Source organism: Erythranthe guttata, chromosome 10 (genome assembly GCF_056151865.1).
Source record: "Erythranthe guttata isolate IM_541 chromosome 10, IM_541, whole genome shotgun sequence".
Taxonomy (NCBI): Eukaryota; Viridiplantae; Streptophyta; class Magnoliopsida; order Lamiales; family Phrymaceae; genus Erythranthe; species Erythranthe guttata.
Genome location: NC_142542.1, coordinates 13694002 through 13720040, shown reverse-complemented (window position 1 = coordinate 13720040; position 26039 = coordinate 13694002). Strand labels below are relative to the sequence as shown.

The window sequence follows — 26039 nt, the reverse complement described above, 5'->3', positions numbered from 1 at the left end:
TTTATTTATTTTTATTTCCTTCCATTTTGTTTTAGTTGAATTCGTGACGTTATAAAGAGATAATCGTTTTCATATTACTATTTTTTCTAATTTCAAAACTGACACCGTGCAACGCACGGGTGAAGTACTAGTTATAAGTTATAACACGATTCACCACTATAATTCGAGAAAAAATAATAAATTATAGAAGAGCTGACGGAGATATTCGCCGAATATATATGAATTTTGAATAAACTTTGTCTTTTATTATGAAATGCTATTTACGGTTACAAAATTGCTATTTGCGGTTTTTCACAAAATCCCCCAAAACTTTTCAAAAAAATCAAAAAAACCCCCAAACTGCAAATAGCAAAAAAAAAAAAATCGAAAATTCAAAATCAAGCTTGAAGAAGGGTTGGGCTTCATTTTTTGATGTAATTTCGACTCTTTTATGTGTAATATGCATTGGGTAGATCGATTACGGAACCAATTTCATGTTAAAAAGCCCTACAAATCGATTGTAGGGCTTTTTTTTTCCGTAAAAAAATTTTCGAACGCCCAAGATCCGGGTGTTCGTACACGCCTTGGGCGCCCATCATGGGCGTTCGAACATTTAAAAAAAAAATTGCACTGGACGCCCAACTCTGGCGCCCAAATGCAGCTTGCACGCCCAACTTGGGCGTGCACTGCATGAATGGGCGCCCAAATGCAGCTTGCACGCCCAACTTGGGCGTGCACTGCATGAATGGGCGCCCAAGTTGGGCTTTTACGCGTTTTGGGGGGGTTTTTGGCTTTTTTGGAAAATTTTTGGGTTTTAGTGAAATAAAGTGTTTTTTGGGGGGTTTTGTTATAAACCGCAAATAGTAATTTTCAAACCGCAAATAGCAATTCCCTTTTTATTTGTTTGATGTACAAAAAGCGCATAACGATGTCTTATTAATCATCATTTAAATCATATCCATAAAAAAAAATATCCCCCCTCAAAATAAAAGAGTAGTAACTACCAAAACGACGTTCACTACCACAAATGACAACCTCACATTTCCCCGCCGCCATTCCACGGCCAACCACGCCGCGGCGGAGAGCCACCACCAACTTCTGCCAGCTCCCGGCCACCACCACCACCACCACCACCTCCTTCCTCTCACAATCGAACCATATCCGGCAAATAAAAAACTTAGCACCACACAAAATCACACACCAATTAAAGGCGACAAATTTGAAGTGGGCGGTTAGGCTGAGAAGCGTAGCCCAAGAAGAGAGCCCCACAACAAGACCTAAAACCTTTGACGCCCAAAAAATGGTCGATTTCTTGTACGAGGATCTCCCCCATCTGTTCGACGACCAAGGTATTGATCGGACGGCGTACGATGATCGTGTTAAATTCAGAGACCCAATTACGAAGCACGACAGTATAAGTGGTTACCTCTTTAATATTGCTATGTTGAGGAAGCTCTTCACCCCTGATTTTCAACTCCACTGGGTTAAACAGGTACCTTCCTTTGTGTGTGTGTGTGTGTGTGTGAGAGAGAGAGTAGAAACAGCAAAGAGTTGAAATTAATTGTGCTGTTACATATTCTGGGAATTTGAAAGTTGAAAATTCGGTAATTTTGTGACTGATTTGGTACTATGTATTTATAATTTTAAGCAACTAGAATTGAAATTGTGCCTCAACTAATATATACAATAGAAATTGTGACTGACTCGGTCCCCACTCGGTGAAAACGTGTTAAATTATTAACTCGATAATTTATTAATTCGCTAAATTAATAGAATTTTCCTAGTCCCAACTGTATTAATTTATAGAGGTTGAATTGTATATCGATGTGGGATCACTTGAAATTAGTAGTTCAAAGGACGAATTGGAGAATTGTTTAGGAATCGGGATTCGAATGCCACGAGCTTCGCGTTGATCTAAGTATGCGATGCTTGTTCGTCTTTCCTGCAAAAACACTTAGGCCCCATTTGGTTGGCAAGATAAGATTAGCCAAGATAAAATTAAATAATCTAATGTGACCCAATTATTTTATTGGAGATTGAAACGTCCAACAAAAAAACCTCATTAGAAGTCAAGATAACCCAAGATAAGCCATGATTATATAATTTTAGCAGGTCGACTCACCAATTTATTGAGGACACCAAACATCAAATTAAGTCCAACTATTTAGTTAATCATGGCTTATCTTGGCAACCAAACGGGGCCTTAACACACTATGTGACACGTCAGGGGATTCCCCGGCGATTACGCTCCGACGCTGAAGTCAGAGATGATGTCGCGTGTTGATAATTAACTCAATACTACAATCATGTACTTTCAAATGTTGATTATGCTAAAGATTAAATAGATGAAAGCTCAAAAGAGCTTTTTACTATTAAATGAATATGGGATGGGATCAATTCTTGTTTATTTATCTCATCCCGTTTTTATTGTTCCGTAAATTTCTTTTATAGGAATGTTCAAACATTTTTTTATGTTTAATTAATCAATGCCATCAACCTATGTTTTGAATCTGAGTGAAAAAATGAGGAATAAGGTTTCGATTTAAATGGTTTGTGCTCTTTCATCTTGTTTATTGAAAATGTGGATTAAATTATATTTCGTAAAAGAATGTCGAACTCATGGAGAAGTTTATAAAATATGTAGGAACACTAATATCTAAAACATATGGGATATTCCTCGTTGCAGAAATGAGTTATCTGCTTCGATATAAAAAAAAAAAAAGCAACAAAAATCGATGAATTCATCGTACTATGAGATGTATCGTATTGTTAACTCTGAATATCATTCAGTCGCTTTAAAAAAAAACTCGTCGTACTAAAATTGAGGCTTAAAGAGTTATACTAGTTTATTTAGTCAAACTCGGGTTTAACAGAGGTTTTATATTATTGCATCAAAATTAATTCAGAGACGAAATTTCATTTACTCGACTGATTGATTTTTCTGTAGACAGGAGCTTATGAAATAACTACAAGGTGGACTATGGTAATGAAATTTGTACTTGTACCTTGGAAACCCGAGTTAGTCTTCACAGGTACTTCTGTCATGGGAATCAACCCCGAAACGAACAAATTCAACAGCCATGTGGTAAGATATTTATCGGCCCTTCATCGTGCAAGAAATTTTTATAATACTAATATTTATTATCACGAAACCAAATCTCGTTACATTTTCTTCATTTATAAAGGACTATTGGGATTCAATCAAGAACAACGATTACTTTTCCGTGGAAGGTTTAGTGGACGTTGCAAAGCAGGTAAGACCGAAAGAAAGTACTCGATAATACAATTATTTAGTTTTTTAATAAAATTATTATTTTTTTTACTTTCGAAAAGTTTTATTATTGCAGTTGCGATACTACAAGACCCCTGACCTGGAAACACCGAAATATCAAATACTGAAAAGAACAGCAAATTACGAGGTCGTTTGCTTATATATCATTGTTCGATTGCATTTTACGTTACTTATAAAAGTACCGAAGCTTTAATATATGATGAATAATTTGAGATAAATCATTAGAGTTGCTATATTTGATATGTAAGAGAATGTGCAGGTGAGAAAATACGACCCGTTTATTGTTGTCGAAACAAATGGTGACAAGTTGTCTGGTTCGAGTGGCTTCAATTCAGTGGCTGGGTAAGAATTTCATAACACAACTCACATTCAAGAATATTTTTTTTCTTTTTTTTCTTACGTATTCGCGCGTAATCTAATATACAGATTCTATCTATAAGGTACATATTTGGGAAGAATTCTGCGGCAGAGAAACTAAAAATGACGACACCGGTATTTACGCAGACATTTGATCCCGAAGTATCCAAAGTTTCGATTCAGATAGTTCTTCCATCAGAGAAAGATTTAAATAGGTGATTTTTTTTTTAATTATTGTATCTATAACATATTGGACAATAAATTTTAATTTTTTTGATTTGATTTGAATTTTAAAATCAGTTTGCCAGCTCCGAACGAAGCGGAAATTGGCTTGAGGAAGGTGGAAGGAGGTATAGCTGCGGTATCGAAATTCAGCGGAAAACCAAGTGACCAAATTGCCCTTGAGAAGGAAAAATATCTGCGCTTGAATCTCGTAAACGATGGTCTGAAAGCTAAAGAGGGTTGTTTGTTAGCTCGATACAACGATCCGGGCAGGACTCGGAGCTTTATAATGGTAAGAAAAAGAAATAAAATAAATAATATTTAGAACTATTTATTTTATTTCATATACAGTTTACTTATACTCTTGTCTTTTATTTCGAATGTGCTGATTCTCAAAGAGGAATGAAGTACTTATATGGCTGGAAGAGTTCTCACTGGAGTGCTGATGTCAGCTATCAATCAATCTTAATCATTCACTTTTTCTTGCAAATAATATAATTAATACTGAATCCAATATGTCCTGAGAGAAAATTTTGTTACATTGGGCAGATGTAAAATAATTGGAAAGAAGAAAATTGTAATTGTGATTATAATTGTTTAGCCTTTGCTATATATATTCTGATCCTTGTGATATGTCAAACTCAACTTTAATAATATTTAAGTGGGTTGCGTTTATCGAAATTGAAAATAGAATTTAAATTTGCGCTTTATGTTTCGAGTAGATGGATCTAATGTAGTTAATTTCTCAAAACCGACTTTAAGTGAATAAGAAATTAATGCATAAAGATAGACACTTAAAAAGGTGAAAATATACCATCTCACGTTGGAAAAAGAGCTTTGACGAGAACAATTTAAATAGCTGAACGTGCATAGATAAGAATATAATTACTCATGGCACCATCCCACATTGGATCGGAGTTGAGATTATTTTGGACTCAAAATTAATTATGTTTTGTGCGTTTAATTAATTAATTCGAATTTAATACCTTTTAGCTAATCGGAGCTCGACATGTGTCATCGGATACATCATTGTCAAGTAGGCGGACATGTCTGTCCACGTGCACACCAAGTGGCGCTTAATTAATTAATTCAAATTTAATACTTTTATCTAATCAGAGCACGACATGTGTCATCAGAAAACATCATCGTCCAGTAGGCGGACATGTATGTCCACGTGCACGCCAAGTGGTGCCTCATCATCTGAAATGTGGCTGTTTAAGTTGAATTGGTGTTTAGTCCCTGCGAAAAGATTTGTACCTTTTCAGCTCATGCTTATTCCAGAAAGTTGTGTCTTTTGCACACAACTTCTCACGTCCTATAAATAAACCCACCTGCAAGCTGCAAGATTCATTTCACTCATTCAAATCCAAGCATTCTTAAGCATAAAATCATCTTGTTGATTTCTTCATTTCGTATCTGTTGATTTATATGCCTATAGAAATCAATTAACCTAAGTTGTAACAGTTCAGTTGTGGAAACAGTATTCGGTTACAACTATAATTCTTGTGTTAATACAGTTATAAACTACTTAAAGCAAATAAATGAACACAAGGAATTAATGTGGTTCAGACACAAATGTGCCCTACATCCACGTGGACCTGCAAACACGATTTCACTAGTTCAGATTTACAGTGTACATTAATAGGACTTATTAAAAACACTAAAGACTCCCTCTTTATGTAATATGCCGTTCTTGTACACAACTCGAACTCCGTGTCTCTCTCTAGCAGCTCCACTCCGCGTGCCTTGAACTTTCTTCAAGCCTGAACTCCCTTCAGAAAACGCGGCTGATCTCCCTTGAGATCTATACAGCAAATCTGTATATGTTGGCACAGTGCAACGATGGCACAGTCCTGCTCCGCAGAACGCCTTGGCAAAACTTCGATGCTATGAAGTGGTTTTTCACCCAAATAATGCACACGGTTCTTGTATGTCTTGGAGGTTTATATAGCCACGAAAATAAGCCCTAAGACCTAACTTGAAGCCCAAGAAATCTATTTAACTAGGTAATAGAATCCTAGTTGATTTCTACTTCTATTCTAGATAAGTACAAAAGATACCTAACTAGAATAAAATACATGGAAATAAATCTAAGTCCTAATAGAAGTATTATAAGAATATGACTCTAATAAATTCCAAAATATATATGGAAAACAAATCTTTGCCAATCTTTTAATTCCAAAACTTGGCGGATTTCCCCGATCTTCAATAGCCGGAAATATGGCGCCAACAATCTCCCCCTTTGGCATAGATTGGTCAGAATCCATATTTAACAAGAACTCCCCCTGCATATGAGATTTTCTCTCTTTGCAGGAATGATTAATTCTCCCTGCATCAGATACTGTTAGTACAATAGAAGTTGCAACACATAGATGTTGTAATAGGGAAATTACCTGCAGCACAAAGTTATCGAGAAATTTCCTGCAGCACAAAGTTATCCAAAACAAGCCCAAGGCACAAAATAAAGATAACCAAGGTGATATCCAAAAGACATGAAAGTAATCATAACTATAACATTCCTAAATAAGACATAAATTTAAGCAGTTCAAAAAGAACAACAAAAAGGTTTTACTAAGGAAACTTCCCTTAGTAATCATAGTCCGAGAGCTGATCATTATCATGAGAACTGCTGGACGCTTTGCCTGCGGTTGTGGACTGCTGCTTCATCATTGAAGTTTATCCCTTGTGTATGGCAGTTCTTGCTGGTGCATCTGGAGTTGTTGCTACTCCCCCTTTCTGACCAGACTGTGCCAAAGTCTTAAGCAGCTGGTCCTGAATAGACGCAAATCCCTGAGCAAGCTGAGCTTGGATAGACTCCTGAAAACGGGTGAGCGCATCTTTGGTGACCACATCAACTGGCGGCGGAACAGAGACAAAGACAATGGGAGCCTTTTTCGCGCGAGGGGCCGTCTGAACAACAGAAGGATCGACAGGAGGCAGATCAGCAAAATGTTCAGAAATGACCTTACCATGGATAGTGATTGGACGGCCAGGAGGATCCAATAGAGTGGCATCACGAGTGGGCATGCCTTGTTTGATCAAGAGCTGATAGATCAGAGAAATAAACGACAGATGCTCACGCTCGGTTCGGGAATTGGCTAACACACACATCTGATTGAAAATCAAATCACCAATATTGATTTTATGGTCATGAGTGATGCATCAAAAAAATTCAGCTTGGGTGGGATTGAGAGTGGCATTGTGGTTAGTGGGAAACCAGTTCGAAATGCCTATCTTGAACAAGACCGAATACAGCTGAGCCAGCTTAGAGACATGAAAAACAGATTTCGGACCAGGCCATTTTTCCAACACTTTGGCAGTGAGTACAGAGGCCAGAGTATCTTTAGAAACAAAAGTTTGGAAGTAACCCCGTTTGGACACTTATAAACGTCATTGATCAAGGCTGGAGTTACAGATGTAATGCTCACGTGAAGTTTCGTAAAATTCTCATTGATACAACCAATTTCAGGGCAACCAGATGTCATGGGCCCAGATTCATTAAGTGAACTCTTCTTCGCCTTGAGAGCAATCTCTAAGAAATGTGGTGACAAGGAATGTTAGATCAACGACGGAAAAAGGTAGGAATCACTCCAACTTTTTCTGCGAGAGTTAGTAAGAGCTCCATTTTGAGCAAAGATGTACTCCCCAATGTTGATAAAAACAGCATGAGTGACGCTTCAGAGAAACCCAGCATACAATGATCACAACAGCTATGGTGTCATTGACACAAAGGGCTTATCAGTGATTTGATTCTTACACCAGTAAAAATCTTTATTCAGTTCAGGAGCCACATTGAAAAATTTCCCTTCGCAAGTAACCGCGAGACCCAACAATGGAGAATCAACAGAAATTTAGAACTTTGGTGAAGATTCTGATGACTCAGATCTAGTTGGATGTACGGTAGTAAAGGTAGCATAGGTCTGCTCAGAAAGAGATTGGTGGCCACTCGAAGCGTATGACTCATCCTCAAGACCATAAATGCTCTCAAACTTCCTTTGAGGACGGGGAAGCTGCGCATGGGCGCTGAAAGTAGCTTCTTCAATTGCGACATGGTCTTCACCACCAACATCTTCTGGCTTAGACATGGAAGGATCACTTTCAACAAGAATATTGTCCAGCGGATCAGAGACAACACCTTATTTGGAGCTTGGGGCTGGTGACTGCACATGTGTATGGGCTCCGGTATTGTTGCCACGAGAGAGATGGGAACTACAGAGACCACTGTTGTCGTCACAGACCTTGACGTTTTTCCAGACTTCTTGTCGGATGGCGATGCACAGATGTTTGTGCTTCCTCATTTCAGACCCCTCGACTGATTTGTCTCTTTCCATAGTAAATCTGTGGAGCACAGAGAAGAGAAGAGACGAGTAGCTTTTGAAAAACATAGAGAGATATTGAAGAGAGAGGTTGAGTATAAGAAATATTGAGAAATCTTAGAAGCCCAAAAGATAGGATGATAACAAATCCCACAAACATCATGATAAAACAGAAGTATATTCCCAAACGCTTCTTCAGAGATTCGAACAAATCACGTATCAAGACAGCCATGTGTCAACAGTCAGCTAGAGGCCACAATAAACTCAGAAACCTTAGAAGGGGCAGATATTTAAAGCACAGGGATCGAGAAAAGAGGCAGAAAAATAGAGGACTCTTCAAAAACCGGATATTTTCAAATCAGAAGAAGATCCCACAAAATCCGTGACCAATATCAAACAAGATATTCTCCACACGAATCATCAAAAAGTAGAGAAGGCAGATGACATGGCCATAGCCACGTGGCCAGAGACAACTAGGAGCCAAAAAATTCACAAAGCCCAAAAAAAACAAGAGAAATTTTTTATTTTTTATTTTTTATTTTTTACTTTTTATTTTTTTAAAGAAAAAAAATCACATCTTTTTAAGGAAAGGAAAATCAAGAAGATCACAAGATTAAAAGTTGAGGGCTTGGTTTTCATGAATTAATTTGATAATCTTAAAGCGAATCACAATAGAAGGCCACCGAGCAAACTCTTGGATGCACGATATAACTATAACCCTACGACCATACTCAAGAAACCATAAATTAGGTAATTTTATTAGAGTTATGAATGCGTATGCGATTAGCACAGCAATTCTATCGTGAACTTCAAGGAGAATTTCGCTAATATATGCTTGAATATGATCCCAACTTTTTTTTTTTTTTTTTTTTGACATGATGTTCAAGCAGACATTAGGAGAGCAACCTCCTTAAGAATCCACATAGATTTTAAATAGAAGTCAGGAATGCATATGCGGTAGCATAATTCTTCCAATAGAGGTATGATCTTTGAGATGAATGAGGTCATAGACATTGATCACTCCCGATAGAGGGGGCATCACACTTATATCATGGCTAACTGTGAAAACACAAATTAATTCACAAAAACTAACACACAACCATTAGTCAAAATGAAAACTCCCATCATTACTGTTCCAAAAAAAAAATGCTGTCACATGAGCAGGTGACACATATAATGTCCGAAAAAAAATCAAGTGCAATCCGGACACAAGTATTAATTGCACTATCATAGAAAATTCAGTTTTGCACATGGCAAATTCCAAGCTCTTTACGCAAGGAATCAAACCTAAGGAAATCAAGAGGCTTTGTGAAAATACCAGCTAGTTGATTGTCTGTGGACACATAATCTATAGTCACACGTTTCTGCTCAACTAATTGCCTGATGAAATGGTGTCGAAGATCTATGTGTTTGGTTCGAGAATGCTGGACAGGATTTTTTGAGATATTTATAGCAGTTTCATTATCACATAAGATATGCAAGAGTTTTTCATGAAAGCCATAGTCATTTAACATATGTTGCATCCAAAGAAGTTGAGTGCAACAACTACCTGCAGCTATGTACTCAGACGCATCATTAGATAAGGAAATGGAATTTTGTTTCTTACTGTACCAAGATACCAAATTGTTACCCATGTAGACACAACCTCCTGTGATGCTTCTTCTGTCATCCACATCTCCTGTCCAGTCAGCATCACTGTTCCCTGCAAGACAATTGTTAGTATCTTTTGAATACCATTTTCTCAATTTGGGTGTTCTACTAATATATCGGATAATGCGCTTTACAGCACTCAAATGACTCTCTTTAGGGCTTGCTTGGTACCTAGCACAAATACCTACACTGAAACAAATATCATATCTACTAGCAGAAAGATAAAACAAATTTTCTATCAAGCTCCTGTATAGTGTGGAATCAACGTTTGTGCCGTCACAGTCTCGTCCCAACTTCTCAATTGAGGTCATTGGTGTTGTTAAAGGCTTTGCCTTTTTCAACCCAAATTTACTTACCACGTTCTTGGCATATTTGCTCTGTGAGATAAATATCTCATCATCTAGTTGCTTTACCTTGTCATTGCTCAGAACCAGTTCCCACATGTCATTTCGAGAAAACTGCTCCAGTTCCTCAAGCTTGGCTAACGCCCAAAATTCATCAAGAATTGCTTCTTTGATGTTTTTTGGTTCAACAGTGGAAGTGAGATAGACATACCTGACCATTTCCTGGTAGTCAACCTTGGGCTTATTGCAAGTTTTCATACCTTCTTTACCAGTGGTAACATCTTCAGTTGTGACATAAGATGTCGGCACTGATACTTCTGTGATTTTGTCTTCTGGTATTTCTCTTCCAATACTCTCAGTTTGTTTCCCCATTAGAAATTCGCCACATAAATCTGGTGTATTGGAGTTTAGTTGGGGAACACCTTTCACACAACCTGCATTGATATTTCGTGTTAGATTCTGAAAATTCAAATCCCCCAGTCGATGACAACACATATCTATGACTATGATATTAGAGGTGGCGAGGGAACACTATTCAACTTGGTTGGTTTGATCAATTTTATAACAATAATCAGAGGATCTATAACCAGATAGAACACACCTGTGGTTTCGATCAAACACTTCACACTTACGCTTGGTGAACAACACTGAGTCGTATAGATCACATAGCTGACTTACGCTGAGTAGGTTTGATTTCAAACCCTCTACATACAGAACGTTGTCAAGGTTAGGTAATCCTCCAACATTCAAGTTACCTTCTCCTTTCACAAAGGCCTTGTTTCCATCACCAAGAGTAACTTGTCCACCAGACACATTATGCAGGTTCTTTAAGTAATTAGGTACACCTGTCATATGCTTGGAGCAACCACTATCAAAATACCAAGAGTTCGTAGTACATGCTTTTAAAGAAAGAATAGCAGGAAAACAGTTTGCATTATACTTATTCATCCATTTATTATCAGAGTATCTTCTTTGGGAATTGTGATCCCATGCAGCGGAATTGGATGATTGATATGCTAAACTCTTATTTATCAATTTCCATCTTTTAAAGCATTTTGGCCTAACATGTCCTACTTTGTGACAGAAATGACAAGTTGGCACAAACTTTTTTGTATAAGACTGTGAGGCAACATGTTGTGGAGTAGGTTTGACAGTATTATTCACAAATTTAATTTTTCGATTTGGATTAGGTTTACCATCGAACTTACTCCCAATATAGCCAAGACCAAGTTTATCAGGATTTGAGGGATAGGCATTTAAAGTTTCATCTAACCTGTTTGAAGGAAGAATCATAGTGCGATTTAACTTACTGACTGACGCCTCTAACGTTGTTGCGACAGGGGAGTTGTCACACTTCAGGTTGAGGCAGGGTTCAATATTTTTCATTGGAGGAGGATTTTTCTTGATCTGCCTTGTCTTATTGCAATCGTTGTTTCGCAAATGTCTCAGCAATTCTTTTAGATTGTCAATATCTTTCAAAGAAAAATCATGTTTTACCTCCAGTGCCTCATTTTCCAATTCAAGCTCATCGATTTTGGCCTTCAGGTTGACTTTAACTGCTTCATTCTCCTCTTCCAGTTCCTTTACTTTCTCCTTCAAACGCTTGTTTTCATCACCAACCTCATGACACTGCTTTAGAAGATCATTCAGTTGCTGTTGAATCATCTCAATGGAGTATTCTTCATCATCATCTGAATCTTCTTCTCCTGTGGGCAAAAAAATTGTGTTTAAATTTCTATGATTCTCGAGATTACGAGTAGCATACCTGAGGTGTGGTGGCTCAGTGCATGTGACATCACCCTGTGTCACTTCAGTGACTCTGCATGTACCACAAAAATCAATACTTGTTTCAGCATCACTTGCTTCACTGTCATCATCAGATTCAGAGTTATCGTCACTCCAGGTTGTAGCAAGTGATCTTCCTTGCTTGCACATTCAGCTTGAATATGACCATAGCCTCGACATTCTCTACATCGAATCACTTTCCCCACTTCTTGCTTATTTGTAGGACTTCTGGGTTTTCTTTCAAAACTTATAGGATGTCCATTCATATTCACGAGTTTTCCGAAGTTTCTAGCTATTAGAGACATGGATTTTGTTAGCTTAACTTCGAGTGCTGTCATGGGAACTTGGCGCACTGATGAAGTTGTCACTGCAGCTCTTTGTAGAGCAATTTTTCTTTCTTTATCTATTTTGCTGATGTTCAACTTGTTCTCAAATGTCTGCAAATTTCCGATCAGATCTTCAAGTCGCAATGAGTCCACATCACTTGCTTCCTCAATAGCTGTGACCTTGTATGCGAATCGGTCTGGCATTGATCTCAACACTTTACGAACAAGCTTGACTTCAGGATAGGTTTCACCAAGCCCCTGAGCTTCATTCGAGATATCGCATAGTTTTGAATTAAAATCGCTTACGGTTTCATTCTCTTCCATTCGAAGATCCTCAAAGCGAGTAGCGAGCATCTGAAGTTTTGATAGTCGAACAGAGGTTGTCCCCTCATAAGCTGTTTGTAATTTTTCCCATGTTTCCTTGGCACACTTACATGCTGAGATGATTTTCAATTGATTGATATCAATTCCATTGAATATGGCATTCAATGCTTTGGAATTCATATTTGCGGCAATCTGTTCAGTTTTGCTCCAGTCTTTTTCATGTTTCTCAATTTGAATTCCCTTTTCATCTGTGGCAACAGGTCGTTTCCAGCCAGTCAGAACTGTGCGCCATGCATCTTCATCCATTGACTTGATGAACATCTTCATCTTGGTCTTCCAATAAGAGTAATTGGTTCCAGTAAGCAGTGGTGGGCGAGTCGTGGAACCGCCTTCCATATGAGCATTCATAGTACCTATGGAAGAAAATGGCAAATAAATCAAATTCCCAAAATCACACACTATGTTTATCTAGTGAGAGGCTCCTGATGCCAATTGTTGATTTATATTCCTATAGAAATCAATTAACCTAAGTTGTAACAGTTAAGTTGTGGAAACAGTATTCGGTTACAACTATAATTCTTGTGTTAACACAGTTATAAACTACTTAAAGCAAATAAATGAACACAAGGAATTAATGTGGTTCAGACACAAATGTGCCCTACATCCACGTGGACCTGCAAACACGATTTCACTAGTTCAGATTTACAGTGTACATTAATAGGACTTATTAAAAACACTAAAGACTCCCTCTTTATGTAATATGCCGTTCTTGTACACAACTCGAATTCCGTGTCTCTCTCTAGTAGCTCCACTCCGCGTGCCTTGAACTTTCTTCAAGCCTGAACTCCCTTCAGAAAACGCGGCTGATCTCCCTTGAGATCTATACAGCAAATTTGTATATGTTGGCACAGTGCAACGATGGCACAGTCCTGCTCCGCAGAACGCCTTGGCAAAACTTCGATGCTATGAAGTGGTTTTTCACCCAAATAATGCACACGGTTCTTGTATGTCTTGGAGGCTTATATAGCCACGAAAATAAGCCCTAAGACCTAACTTGAAGCCCAAGAAATCTATTTAACTAGGTAATAGAATCCTAGTTGATTTATACTTCTATTCTAGATAAGTACAAAAGATACCTAACTAGAATAAAATACATGGAAATAAATCTAAGTCCTAATAGAAGTATTATAAGAATAGGACTCTAATAAATTCCAAAATAAATATGGAAAACAAATCTTTGCCAATCTTTTAATTCCAAAACTTGGCGGATTTCTTCGATCTTCAATAGCCGGAAATATGGCGCCAACAGTATCTAGAAATTCCAAGGCTCTCGTTTTGTTTGCTTGTACTTCGAGGCTTGTTGTGCTGCGAACTCAAATACCCAAAAGTCGTATCTTGGGGCAATTGCCTAGAACCGTAATCATTAATACGGGCCACTATTGTCTTACGGAGAATAAATTTAATACTTACATCGACTTCTTTTCTTCGTACTAAAGCTCAGTTCTAAATTGCATTTCAAATTATACCTCACAAATAATAATAATTTTATAGAGCAGTGTCTAGTAGTTGTCTTCTTCATCATTCTTGCTTCACTACTGTAAAAGAGTAACACATTATGGAAGTGTGAATTTATTGGACTGGATAGGGGTGGAATTCGGATCGAAAATGGAGCTTTCAAAAGATTTCTAATGTTTTTTTGAACTGAAATCTAACTTCTAATTTTGATTTCGATTTTTTCGGAATCTAAAAATGAGTTCCGATTCCGATCCATTCAGAAATTTCGAAATCTTCAGAAAATTTATGTGAAAAAGAAGCAAAAACAAGAAAAAAACTTTAAAGGCACAAAAAGAAAAACCAAAATCAAACAACAATCAATGTATAATCTCTTCCTGTAGCACAATCAAGAACCGGAAATGAACACCCAAACGAGAAAGCAATAAAAATCTTTCCGATAAGAAACATGTAAGAGAGATACAAAATAAATAAAAAGATGTCTATAAATTGTTGGGACCGATCGATCGACTGATATTAAACTACTTTAATATTGTATTTGTAAAGATGGTTGTTCGACGAATCAACTAGGAACTAAACAACATGTTTAAGAGCTTATAAGCTCTTTAAAGAGTTTGATAATTTTTTTTAGAAAGATCTTACAAATTCAATAAATAAGTTATTGGAGAACTTTTAAGATAATTTTTAAAATGTACATCTATCCCACTTTTTTATTTAAAATCTTATAATGAGTAAAAATAGTTTATAAACTCATTATGCAAACACTTTACACATTAGTTTAAAAAATAGAACAAAATGCACTTCGCCTCCTATAAATTTCCAATTTTCGCAGTTTCCTCTTTACAAATTAAAACATGTGACACTCCGGAGCCATTCAAAATTTTATGCTAGTTGACAATTTCCGGCATTTTTTTTCATCGATATTTTTATTTCCCCGTTCATTGAAGGGTATTTTCGTCTGATCACTTGGGTAAAGAAACAAAACACAAAATATATAAATAAATTCAATATAAGCCAATTCTTCACGTGACACATCCCCATGCCACCAACCCCTAGCGTCAAACAACTCTGCATCACCGCACCTGCTTTGCCGCCTGCAATCACCCACCACCACAACATAGCTGCAACACAATCATGAAGAACCCATCCTAAATCCAGATAACCAGTCTAGCCTTACATAGGATTTTAGGTGGCTAAATAAATTGGAGGGATTTATGCGTCGACGATGTGTGACTAATCGTCGTCTTCATCGCCGCAGAACATATCAATTTTGGTGAGGGATAACTTGAGAAGGCGGGGGTGAAGTCAATCGAGCAGCAATAACTATTAGTGGAAAATGCGGAATTTGAGCAACACCGGGATGAGGGTTATAGTGGTCGTTACAGACTAGTGTTGTGAGGAACTTGAAAATTGTGAGAGCAAGCATTAGCTGGTGGGTCTTCAGTTTGAAGATGATGGTTTTTTAAGATAATGAAGAGCGGTGGTAGTGGAGGAGGTGGTGGTGCCGTGTTGGAAAGAAGGAAGGGGATCAGGGTTTTTAAGGAAATTTTGAAATTGCAATTTGGTCCTTAGAATTAGATGGATGAATTTAAAATCGGATGAACTTGAAAAAGAAAAAAACACATATACCCTAACATGACGCATATACCCCTTAAATGGACAGAGAAATTTGTAATCCGTTAAAAAATGCACCAGAGTACGAGTTTTTGGGCAACGTATAACAAAATTTTCGGGGGGGGGGGGGGTTGTTGGGGGGAAAGTGTAAAAACTAGAAATTTTTAGGAGGGCGAAGTGCATTTTGTCCTTAAAATTAAGATGTATAATTACTTATCAGCTCTTAAAACAACTTATCAGATGTAATTGCTCATCATCTGTTTAAAATAAGCCAAGCAGGCTTTTCTAAATAGGTAAGATGAATTTGTTAGACGCCAAACACCTATGGTGGTAGACACGGCCATGGGCCGGTTCACTCCGATTCGCGGTTCACTTTTTCCAGAACAGGAACCAGCCTGTACTACGCACAGTTCGGCGGGCCGGGTCGGCCCGCCGGTTCACTCCGGTTCCGGGTTGGCCCGAAATTTTATATTTATATATATATTTAACAAAAAATACGTAATGGATAAATAAATTAAAATAATTACTTTTAAATATGAAAAAAACAAAAGAAAATAAATAAAAAGGACTTTAACTTAATTTTATAGGAAAAAAATGGGGTGTGGGAGTATTTATAAGAAAAACTAAAGATTCTCTAAAATACCTTTTGGGTAAACTAAAGATCTATCGGCTAATTGAAGAGTTATAGCCGTCGGTTCAATTTCTCCTAACCCAAGATTTTTAAAGGTTGAATAAGGCATAAGATTAATGCTAGCCCCTAAATCAATGAGTGATCTAAAATTTTTACCTCCTATAGTACAAGGAATAGTAAACTTACCTGGATCGCCGAGTTTTTGTGGAAGAGGCCGAGTAAGAATTGCACTAATTTGCTCCATGAGTTGGATCATCTCGTTCCCTTGCAATTTCTTACTTTTCTTCACGAGGTCCTTGAGGAACTTCACCCACTTTGGCATCTTTTTAAGTGCTTCAATGAAAGGAATATTTATGCAAATTTCCTTCAACTTGTCCAAAAATCTTTGACATTCGGCATCGAGCTTATTCTTTATAAACTTTTGAGGATAAGGAATTGGAGGGACTTGTGAAGGCACCGTCGATGGTGGCTCGTCATGAGATGATTCTTTTTCCTCATTCTTTTTCGGCTTCTCGATTACCGTGTTTCTCTTCTCTTTTCGTGGGGCTTCCTCCAATTGCTTACCGTTCTTCAAGGTGACTGCTTGGCACGTCTCAACCTCGATCTTTTTCGTTAGCAATCTTTGTGGATATGGGATTGGCTCGACCCATTCGGCTACAGTGACTTGCGGCTTGACTTGAATTTCTTCTTTTTTCTCGATCTTGAAACCGATAGCTTGGCACGTCTCGAACTTTTGCTTTCGAGGATCTTCCGTATTCGATGGCAATGCTGCTTGCGCACGGTTCTCTTGATTCAAAGCTAATTGAGCGACTTGATTCTCCAAATTTCGCAACGAGGCTTGGGTAGCGGTTATGAATTGGGCCAATATCTCCTCCGTGTTTGATTTTTGGGCTGGTGGATTGTTGCCTTGATAGCTTTGTTGAGGAGGGGGTCGATTTTGGAATTGGCCTTGAGGTCTTTGATATCCTTGGCGAAAGAGAGAAAAAAAAGGGCGAAAGCGCGCGTGGCGCACACGCGCTGACGCGCGCGCGCGCGCGTCAGCAGAAGAAAAAAAAATCGGAGGAAGCGTGCGTGCACAGCACGCGTGCGTGGCACACACACACTGACGCGCGAGCGCGTCAGTCGGAAAAAAAAAAAAAATTATCAGAGCGCGCGCGCGCTTTCCCAAGTCCACCTTGGACCGCGCGCAACTTTTACTACTTTCCACCAAATTTCGCGTAGATTTTGACTCGCTTCACCAAATCGCATGAGAATTTCACCGCGCTTCACCAAATTGCGCGAGCTCTCCAACCCGGCCGCCTCGCCAATTCGCGCGCACTCTCAAATGGATAAATAAAAAATTATTATTTCTCCACGCCACGACAACACCTACTACTCTCGATACGATTCGGTATCCTTTTCGACTTGTCTCCCACATCGAATCGATAGTGGGGGGCTTGCGAGACAACTCCTACTCCTACGAGGAGCCAACTCGCTCGGTACTACGGACCCGCAGCGAGACAACTCCCACGAGGAGCCAACTCGCTCGGTACCACAACCCGCGGCGAGACAACTCCCACGAGGAGCCAACTCCCTCGGATATACGAAACCACAGCGAGAACTCCCACGAGGAGACCACTCGCTCCGTCCTACAACCCGCAGCGAGACAACTCCCACGAGGAGCCAACTCGCTCGGTACTACGAACCCGCAGCGAGACAACTCCCACGAGGAGCCAACTCGCTCGGTACCACAACCCGCAGCGAGACAACTCCCACGAGGAGCCAACTCGCTCGGTCCTACAAACCCGTAGCGAGGTAACTCCCACGAGGAGCCAACTCCCTCGGATATACGAAACCACAGCGAGATAACTCCCACAAGGAGACCACTCGCTCCGTCCTACAACCCGCAACGAGACAACTCCCACGAGGAGCAAACTCGCTCGGTACTACGAACCCTCAGCGAGACAACTCCCACGAGGAGCCAACTCCCACGAGGAGACAAATCGCTCAGAGCGACCTCAATCCGCACGCTCTTCATTCGCGTGTCATCCAATGCTCCTACAACTTCGCTGCGAGACAACTCCCATGAGGAGACAACTCGCCCGAAATTCACTATATAATCGCAAGCTCAAGTTAGCACGATTACAACCCTAGAAACACTTAGAGATATTAGAAGAATCTATATAGCCTGGCCAGCATGATTACTCAAATTTATCTACTTGTTTTCGATGGGTCATTCATTAAAACGTGGCCACTGTCCAAGCACACTTACGAACCACGAGGTCTAACAAGAGACACGATCCCCATAAAAAATCTTGAGAGCCTGATCCCCTCCTCAAGTACATCACACACAAGGCTATATGTAAACACATACAAGCAACGCGTCATAACATTGACAATGTCGATGAATAACAACTCCCACGAGGAGATAACTCGATCAACTCTATTACCCCGCGACGAGACAACTCCCACGAGGAGATAACTTGATCCGAGCTACTGCATCGTCGCAGGAAAACGCCGACGACTCAAGTAACTTACATTGCAACAACTTGGTTGCACTACGCGCCAACGCCCCTGCGACACACGCTCCAACGCGTTTTCCCACACCATCAACTACTACAATTTTTACTCTCGACACGATCTGTCACCCATTTCAACATGGCCCCCACATCGACTCGAGAGTGGGGGGCTTAATGATATGCCATATTGGCCCAACCCAATGGGCCTACAAATTATTTACCTACTGGGCCACGAGCCAAATATTGAAGACCACTATTACCGAGGCCCAATCACCTTCAAGTAAGGTTTGGGTCCGACAATCTCAACTAAGCTATAAATAAATGTTTGAACTCATTCCTCAAGGTACGTCCTATTAACTGAGCAATACTACAACTGTATTCTCTGGACTATTTCCACTATCCGCATGTCTGACTTGAGCGTCGGAGGGGCTTCCGCCGGATCAACCCCCGGCGTAGTTCACGTGTTCTGTGATCGCAGGTATCTCAAGGTCATCAAGCTCGTGAGCCAGTGATCCACTCTGCTCTTCCAACTCATCCTTATTCAACTCACTAAGGTGATTTAACTTTAGCATCACCAATATGTAACACATCCCATAATTCAGGGGTGAACTTTGTTATATAAATAATTAATCGAATAGTATCTCATAATAAGATGTGAAGCATGTCAACAGAAACAACCTCCCCAAAACCCCTCCGCGTAACGGATAAGAGTATTCATCTGTTAGAAAACTGGTTTGTAATGAATCATCCGAGCCCGTTAATAACCAACTAATTCTTCAAAGTTTGTTTCATATATATATGCAAGCCGGCCTCAAGGAACTACTTGGCCAGTGGCCTACCTATAATTTAATGAAACAAAATAAAAATATACACAATTTTATCAAACTGCCTACCACGTACTAACAATTAGTCAAATATTCAATTCTTCTACTTATACGAACATACATATATATATATATATATATATATATATATATATATATATATATATATATATATATGAAGTGCAAAAACAAATTATCCATTCAATTATTCACAAGCATAATAATATATGGCCTCTCTTATAAACCCATATGCCAAAGTGCATGAACCTGATCAAGATATTAATCTCATCGCATCGGCAAATCGAGCCAAGAAGAGAAGGAGAAATATCGTCATCTTCACCTTTTCTGCAATAATCCTCGCATGCGTTGTTGTCGCAGCTTTGGCGGGAGTCGTCGTTTCTCGTGCAAAAAACGAGACCTCCCGTCAACAAAACGAGTCTCTAATTATATCATCCAAAATTAAAGCGATATGCAATTCCACTCTCTACCCTTCGTCGTGCTACACAAGCCTAGCCCCACTCGCCATTAATTCGGGCCATTTTAATCCTCGTGAAATCTTCCGTTTATCCATCCAAGTCGCCATAGACGAGCTTCTCGACGTGTCCGGTAAATTCAACAGCAGCAACAATAATATGTATAACGATAACGCCACCATGGCAGCTGTCGAGAGCTGCCTGCAACTTTTATCTCTCTCAATTGACCATCTCAACTCTTCTCTAACCGTCAATTTTGACCTAACTGATTTGGTCAACGCTTTCGACGATCTCCGAACGTGGCTAAGCACGGCCGGAACGTATCAGCAAACATGCATAGACGGCTTCGAAAACACTCCTTTCATCGGCACCGTCGTACAAGCACTACAAAATTCGACAGAGTTCACAAGCAACAGCCTCGCGATCATAACATCGATCGAGGGACACTCGGTTTCCTCTTTCGGACGGCGTCTGATGAGCACCGGGTCGTCGCAGAGGAGGGAGGTGCTCGATAAGTCGATCGTACCAAATGCGGTGGTGGCGCAGGACGGATCGGGAAAGTACAGCACGATCAATGCGGCGATGAAAGATGTACCGAATAAGAGCAAAACGAGGTACGTGATATATGTGAAGAAGGGGACTTATGTGGAGAATGTGATAGTGAGTGCTACTAAATGGAATGTGATGATGGTTGGTGATGGTATGGATGCTACATTGGTTTCCGGCAGCCTCAACTTTGTCGATGGTACCCCTACTTTTAACACTGCAACATTTGGTAAGTTTTGCATAAACTCCAAATGTTACATACATACATATATACAAGGAGAGTCTATTATATTATATTATATTATTTGATACTAGGTCTAATATATATACTTGATATATTATTAGAAGGGAAGTTAGATGCTACATTTGATTATTTACACCGCGTAAATGTTAATCGTAGATGTGTGATTACATAACGTCCAACTAAGCACACATATACATGGGTATGTGTGTGATTATGTGCAAATCTACGGTTTAACACTCACTCGTTGTAAATAACTAGGTGTATACATCTAGTTTCCCTATATTAGACGTACGCACGTTCACATTTAGAGTCATTAGCTGAGAACCGACACATCAAGAGTCGGGGAAATTCCGTCTCGTAATAGGAAACACGGTAGGAGATTCGAGTTGGTTCATTTTCTGGTCCTAGTTAAATAGTGGTTAACTTTTTTTTGTTGGGCAAATTACGGCCACCGCTAAGGTTATGGTCAAATTACGGAAACCCCCCTTTTGTTTGGGTAACAGCCACTCCCCTCAACTATGTATTATCTTACGAGAAGACCCCTCCGAAGGTAAATTTAGGGATGTTAATTTGGTAAAATCGAACCGAAATTTCGATATGCCAACATTTCATACCATTTACCGAACTGAATATACCAAATGACATATATTTTATGTAAAAATATTTAAAAGAAGGTGTGACTGCAGTAATTACAAAAACAAGAGAGGGTTTTCCGTAATTACCAATACATCCAAACAAAAATAGTTTTTACCTACAAACCTATCGATACTTGATTGGACTGAAATATCCTTAACCATTTCATCGATATGTCAAAATCATAATTTGAAACCTCTAATTTGAACCGAATTTCAGTTTTGTTGTTTGCTTTGGCAGCCGGTCAACAATGTTGACTTTTTTTGTTAATTTCTCTAGACAGAACGCCGGTTAAAGGCGTTCATTTTGTTTTTGGTCAGTCAGTCAACGACGGTGACGGTGATTCTTTTGTCCTTCTGGTCTAGCGGTCGGTCTATGGTGTTGACCTTTTATTTTAGTCAACTATTTAGATACCCGACCATCACGATACAACAGTAGTCAACACAACAAAATAGTCGAAAACAATTCGACCAATCAACATAGTAAAATTAAGAACGTACGGTTAAAACTTAAAACAATAGCTAGTCAGGAAAAGCAAAAAAATTGATCGATCAGTCAACAACGTAAAATGCCGGTCGAACACAACAAAAATTATCGTAATAATATCAAATTGCTTAATCCATCGATGCAGCTGCATTAGGACGCGGATTCATCGCAAGGGACATGGGATTCCTCAACACGGCGGGCGCACCGAAGCAACAAGCGGTGGCACTCTTATCGGCATCGGACAATTCCCTCTTCCACCGCTGCCGAATCGACGCCTTCCAGGACAGCCTCTACGCTCACTCCAACCGCCAATTCTACCGCGAGTGCAACATCTACGGCACCGTCGACTTCATATTCGGAAACTCGGCCGTCGTCCTACAAAACTGCCAGATAATGCCACGTAGGCCAATACGAGGTCAGCAGAACACGATCACCGCTCAGGGGAAAAACGACCCGAACCAAAACACCGGCATTTCAATTCAGAACTGCACTATCTCGCCGTTCGAAAGTCTTAGTGGGGTGAGCAGTTATTTGGGTAGGCCCTGGAAAAATTATTCGACCACCATTTACATGCAAAGTGCGATTTCGGAGTTCATTGATCCTAAAGGGTGGCTGTCTTGGACGGGGTCTAGCGGTGCACCGGACACTATTTTTTACGCCGAGTACCAAAATACGGGGCCGGGGTCGGTGACAGATGGAAGAGTTAACTGGAAAGGGCTTCAATTGAATTTTACTAGTAAACAAGCTGGAAAATTTACCGTCCACTCGTTTATTAATGGAGATAAATGGATAGCAGCAGCCAATGTGACATTTAAATCGACCCTCTAATTTTTTTATTCTTACATATTTATTTATTTTTGAAATTATTGTTTGAATTAATTATGTAACTGAATTTGGAGTGATGTTGGAAATTACGGAGTAAAACATTTTTTATATCTTTGTAACAATAGACATTTCTTGATAACATTGGTAAGTACTATGTGCAAATCATTTTTTATATCTTTGTAACAACTAACAAGGCAATTTGCTATAGATCTCTCTATATTATAATTTATGTGTGTAAATCTAAGTCAAAATTTAATATTTTAATAAATTAATAATATTTATTATGGTAAACATACCCTTAATTAAATCAAATCAAATCCCCAAAAATTTCTCTATCAAAACAAATTCTCAATCACGGCGCCTTTTTGCACGACACACTTGAAGAGGATGTTACATGACTCAACCACCTGGTTTTATTGATGCTTGATATGTGTAAAACTTACGTGTAAATAACCGCAAGTGTACAATATCGCATTTTATAGAATAGTGAATTCCAGATAACGAACCACAGTGAATTAAGTTCCTAAAGGTACCAAGTATTGTAGTTGTACTATCCTAAAATTTATGGAAATAACATAGCGACTTTACCTAATTAAACGTCGCAACAGAAAAATTGGAAAAAAAAAATCTATTATATTGCGACGTTTCAATCCACTGCTCTATTTAAGTCGCAAAACAAATTTAGAAATTTTTAATTGGAAAACCATTTGCGACGCAATAATATATATAAGTCGCCAATTTTCCAATCACATTGCGTCATTTCTCAAATATCGTCGCAAATATTATTAATTAAGAAAAATAAAAAAATATTTTTTTCCTCTTGCGACGAATATTTTCATTAACGTCGCAACTGTACGACGTATATAAGAGATTCGTTGCCTTTTCTTCAGGGAACTTTTCGTTTTAAAGTTTGCGATGATTTCAGCGACATAATTTAGAATCGTCGCAATATTTACGCATTTTTTCGAATTTGAATATAAATTATGCATTATTGAGATGATATGTTAAGAAACGTTTCAATATGAGCGACGTTTGCATTATTGTCGCAAAGAAAACGTCGCCTGAACTGAAATTTGGCCTAGTGGGCATTGTTAACGTCAAGTTGACGAATGGACCAATACCCTGATATTTGTGGAGTAGGTGTTGGCTGGGGCGAAGGATCATCTGTGCTAGAAACGGTAGTAGTGGGACTAGAAGTATTAGATACATGGGAGAGGCATCCTGAGGCGATGGAGAAACGCCTCCGTTAACGCTGATGAACGTTAGTCCGACGGGTCCTGTTGCATGCTCAAGCAATGCTTGAGTTGAAGAAACATAAGCTGGGTGATTGGTAAACCAAATGAGTTATTTTGAGTAAAAGGAAAAATAGTTTCGTCAAACAAAACATAACGGGGATATATGGTTTTTGAGATATAGGGTCATAACATCGATATGCACTATGACTAGTGGAATAACCAACAAAAAGACAACGACGAGACTTAGCTTGTAATTTATTAGTTGCGTATGAATGAAGCCAGAGATAATATAGACACCCAAATATTCGAAGTTTCGTGTAATTAGGTGTACAATTGAAAATGACATTATAAGGAGATATGTAATTCAGAACTAGGGTCGGCAACTTAATGAGGTATACCACCGTGAGCATGGAATGTGTCCAATATGTGTTCGGGAGATTGGCTTGATGAAGGAGGGTTTTATGTGTTTCGACAATTTGCCTATGTCTCTCTGAGGTACCATTATGTTTAGGAGTATATTAGATTAACGTCGTACTCACATTAATCTCGAAGAAAATTCGTCCCCGTGATCTGATCCTTCACAAGGAAAAAAATGGGTGATTTTTAAGATATACATTATTAGCTTTATTAAAATGATGAACATTAATGAGATTTTTGCTAATATTTAGAATCCAAAGTGTATTGGACAAGATAATTTTTTTTTGAGAGGATTTTAAATTCATGGACCCGACATGTGTGACTTTCAAACCTGACCCATCACCGATTTGAACTTCATCTATACCATCATATTCATAAGTGATGGTGAGATTGGTCATATCAGAATTGATGTTATGAGATGTGGCAGAGTCAATGAGCAAGGGATTGCCTTTTCCTTTAGATGTGGATGTGTAGTTGGCAATGGCATGGGATGGCCGAAATAACGCGCATTGCTTGCACTATGATCAAAATTCTCACATATCTAACAAACAATTTTTTTGCCCAGTATGGTAGTTCCAACGATATCCTTTTTGAGAGTATTGTCGATTATCGGAAGAGTTGTTCGTTGAATATTCCTTCTTTGGTTTTGGACTTGTTGTTATTCCACCGTTGAGTTGAGTTTGCTGTAACACCAGGAGATATATTGTTAGATTCCAATCTCTTCAAGTAAGACTCATAAACAATGTTGTTTCTCGAGCACGAATTGGGGCAACAATGTCACGGAAGTCTGGACCAAGGCCATGAAGAACGTAAAGAGTGATATCGTTGGATGACAAAACACTATTCAATTGCAGCAAGCTCTTCAGATATTAACTTGATGGCATGGAAGAACTCAGACACGATTCAATTTCCACGCCGAATGAGAGTAAGCTCTTTCTTCAGTTGTATGACGCGAGTGCGAGATTTACTCGCATAGATTCGGACAAGTCGAGACCAAGCTTCACTTGAAGTTTTGGATGTCGCAATCATTGGCATGATGGATTCCAAAACCGATGCAAAAATTGCGTTTAGAAGAAGTTTGTCTTGACGAACCCAAAAGGAAATGGGGATTTATTCCATCAAAGGGAATGTCATTAGACGGAGACGGACAACGTTGCGATGCATCGATGTATCCAAGTAGATCGTAACCAATTAGGAGAGACTTAAATTGAGCTTTCCAAGACAAATAATTAGATGGTGTAAGCTTCCATGGTAACTGTGATGCAACGTTAACTGCAATTAGTTGAGGCATACTTGGAGAAGAGATAGGGGTGTTGGACAAGGTTTGTAAGTTAGAAGGCATTATGCGGAAGCAGGTTTATGATCAAATCTCAAAGGAGAAAATGAAATACCGATACCGTAAAAGGGATTGCACAATACATGGAGAACCAAACACACTTCTTCATTTACATAGCTTGTGTTTGTATAGATATATACAAAGGCTAATATGTGGGGAAATAATGTACA

At 38.9% G+C, this 26039-nt stretch overlaps 2 protein-coding genes across 3 annotated transcripts; both read left to right on the top strand.

Moving 5' to 3' along the window:
* Positions 1-903: 903 nt before the first annotated feature.
* HBP5 (SOUL heme-binding family protein) lies at positions 904-4531 on the top strand. 2 transcript variants are annotated; one of them, XM_088823872.1, is made up of 9 exons: positions 925-1074; positions 1105-1471; positions 2927-3064; positions 3165-3233; positions 3327-3398; positions 3531-3613; positions 3712-3843; positions 3929-4142; positions 4249-4531. In XM_088823872.1, exons 1-9 carry the CDS (start codon positions 1007-1009, stop codon positions 4294-4296), a joined length of 1191 nt encoding a protein of 396 aa, XP_088679998.1. In that variant the 5' UTR covers positions 925-1006; the 3' UTR covers positions 4297-4531. The 2 variants fall into 2 exon arrangements, with proteins under 2 accessions (XP_012836362.2, XP_088679998.1); XM_012980908.2 differs by having other exon boundaries at positions 904-1471.
* A 15353-nt stretch (positions 4532-19884) lies between these two features.
* On the top strand, positions 19885-22980 carry LOC105956977 (pectinesterase). Its single transcript, XM_012980888.2, has 2 exons — positions 19885-20922; positions 22202-22980. Exons 1-2 carry the CDS (start codon positions 19902-19904, stop codon positions 22882-22884), a joined length of 1704 nt encoding a protein of 567 aa, XP_012836342.2. The 5' UTR covers positions 19885-19901; the 3' UTR covers positions 22885-22980.
* Positions 22981-26039: the final 3059 nt, after the last annotated feature.

Coding starts and splice junctions, on each gene's coding strand:
- HBP5 (XM_012980908.2), top strand. CDS start 1,007: ATGACAACCTCACATTTCCCCGCCGCCATTCCACGGCCAACCACGCCG. Junction 3,065..3,164: donor ACAAATTCAACAGCCATGTG/GTAAGATATTTA, acceptor TCATTTATAAAG/GACTATTGGGATTCAATCAA. Junction 3,399..3,530: donor AAAGAACAGCAAATTACGAG/GTCGTTTGCTTA, acceptor GAGAATGTGCAG/GTGAGAAAATACGACCCGTT.
- LOC105956977 (XM_012980888.2), top strand. CDS start 19,902: ATGGCCTCTCTTATAAACCCATATGCCAAAGTGCATGAACCTGATCAA. Junction 20,923..22,201: donor TTTTAACACTGCAACATTTG/GTAAGTTTTGCA, acceptor CCATCGATGCAG/CTGCATTAGGACGCGGATTC.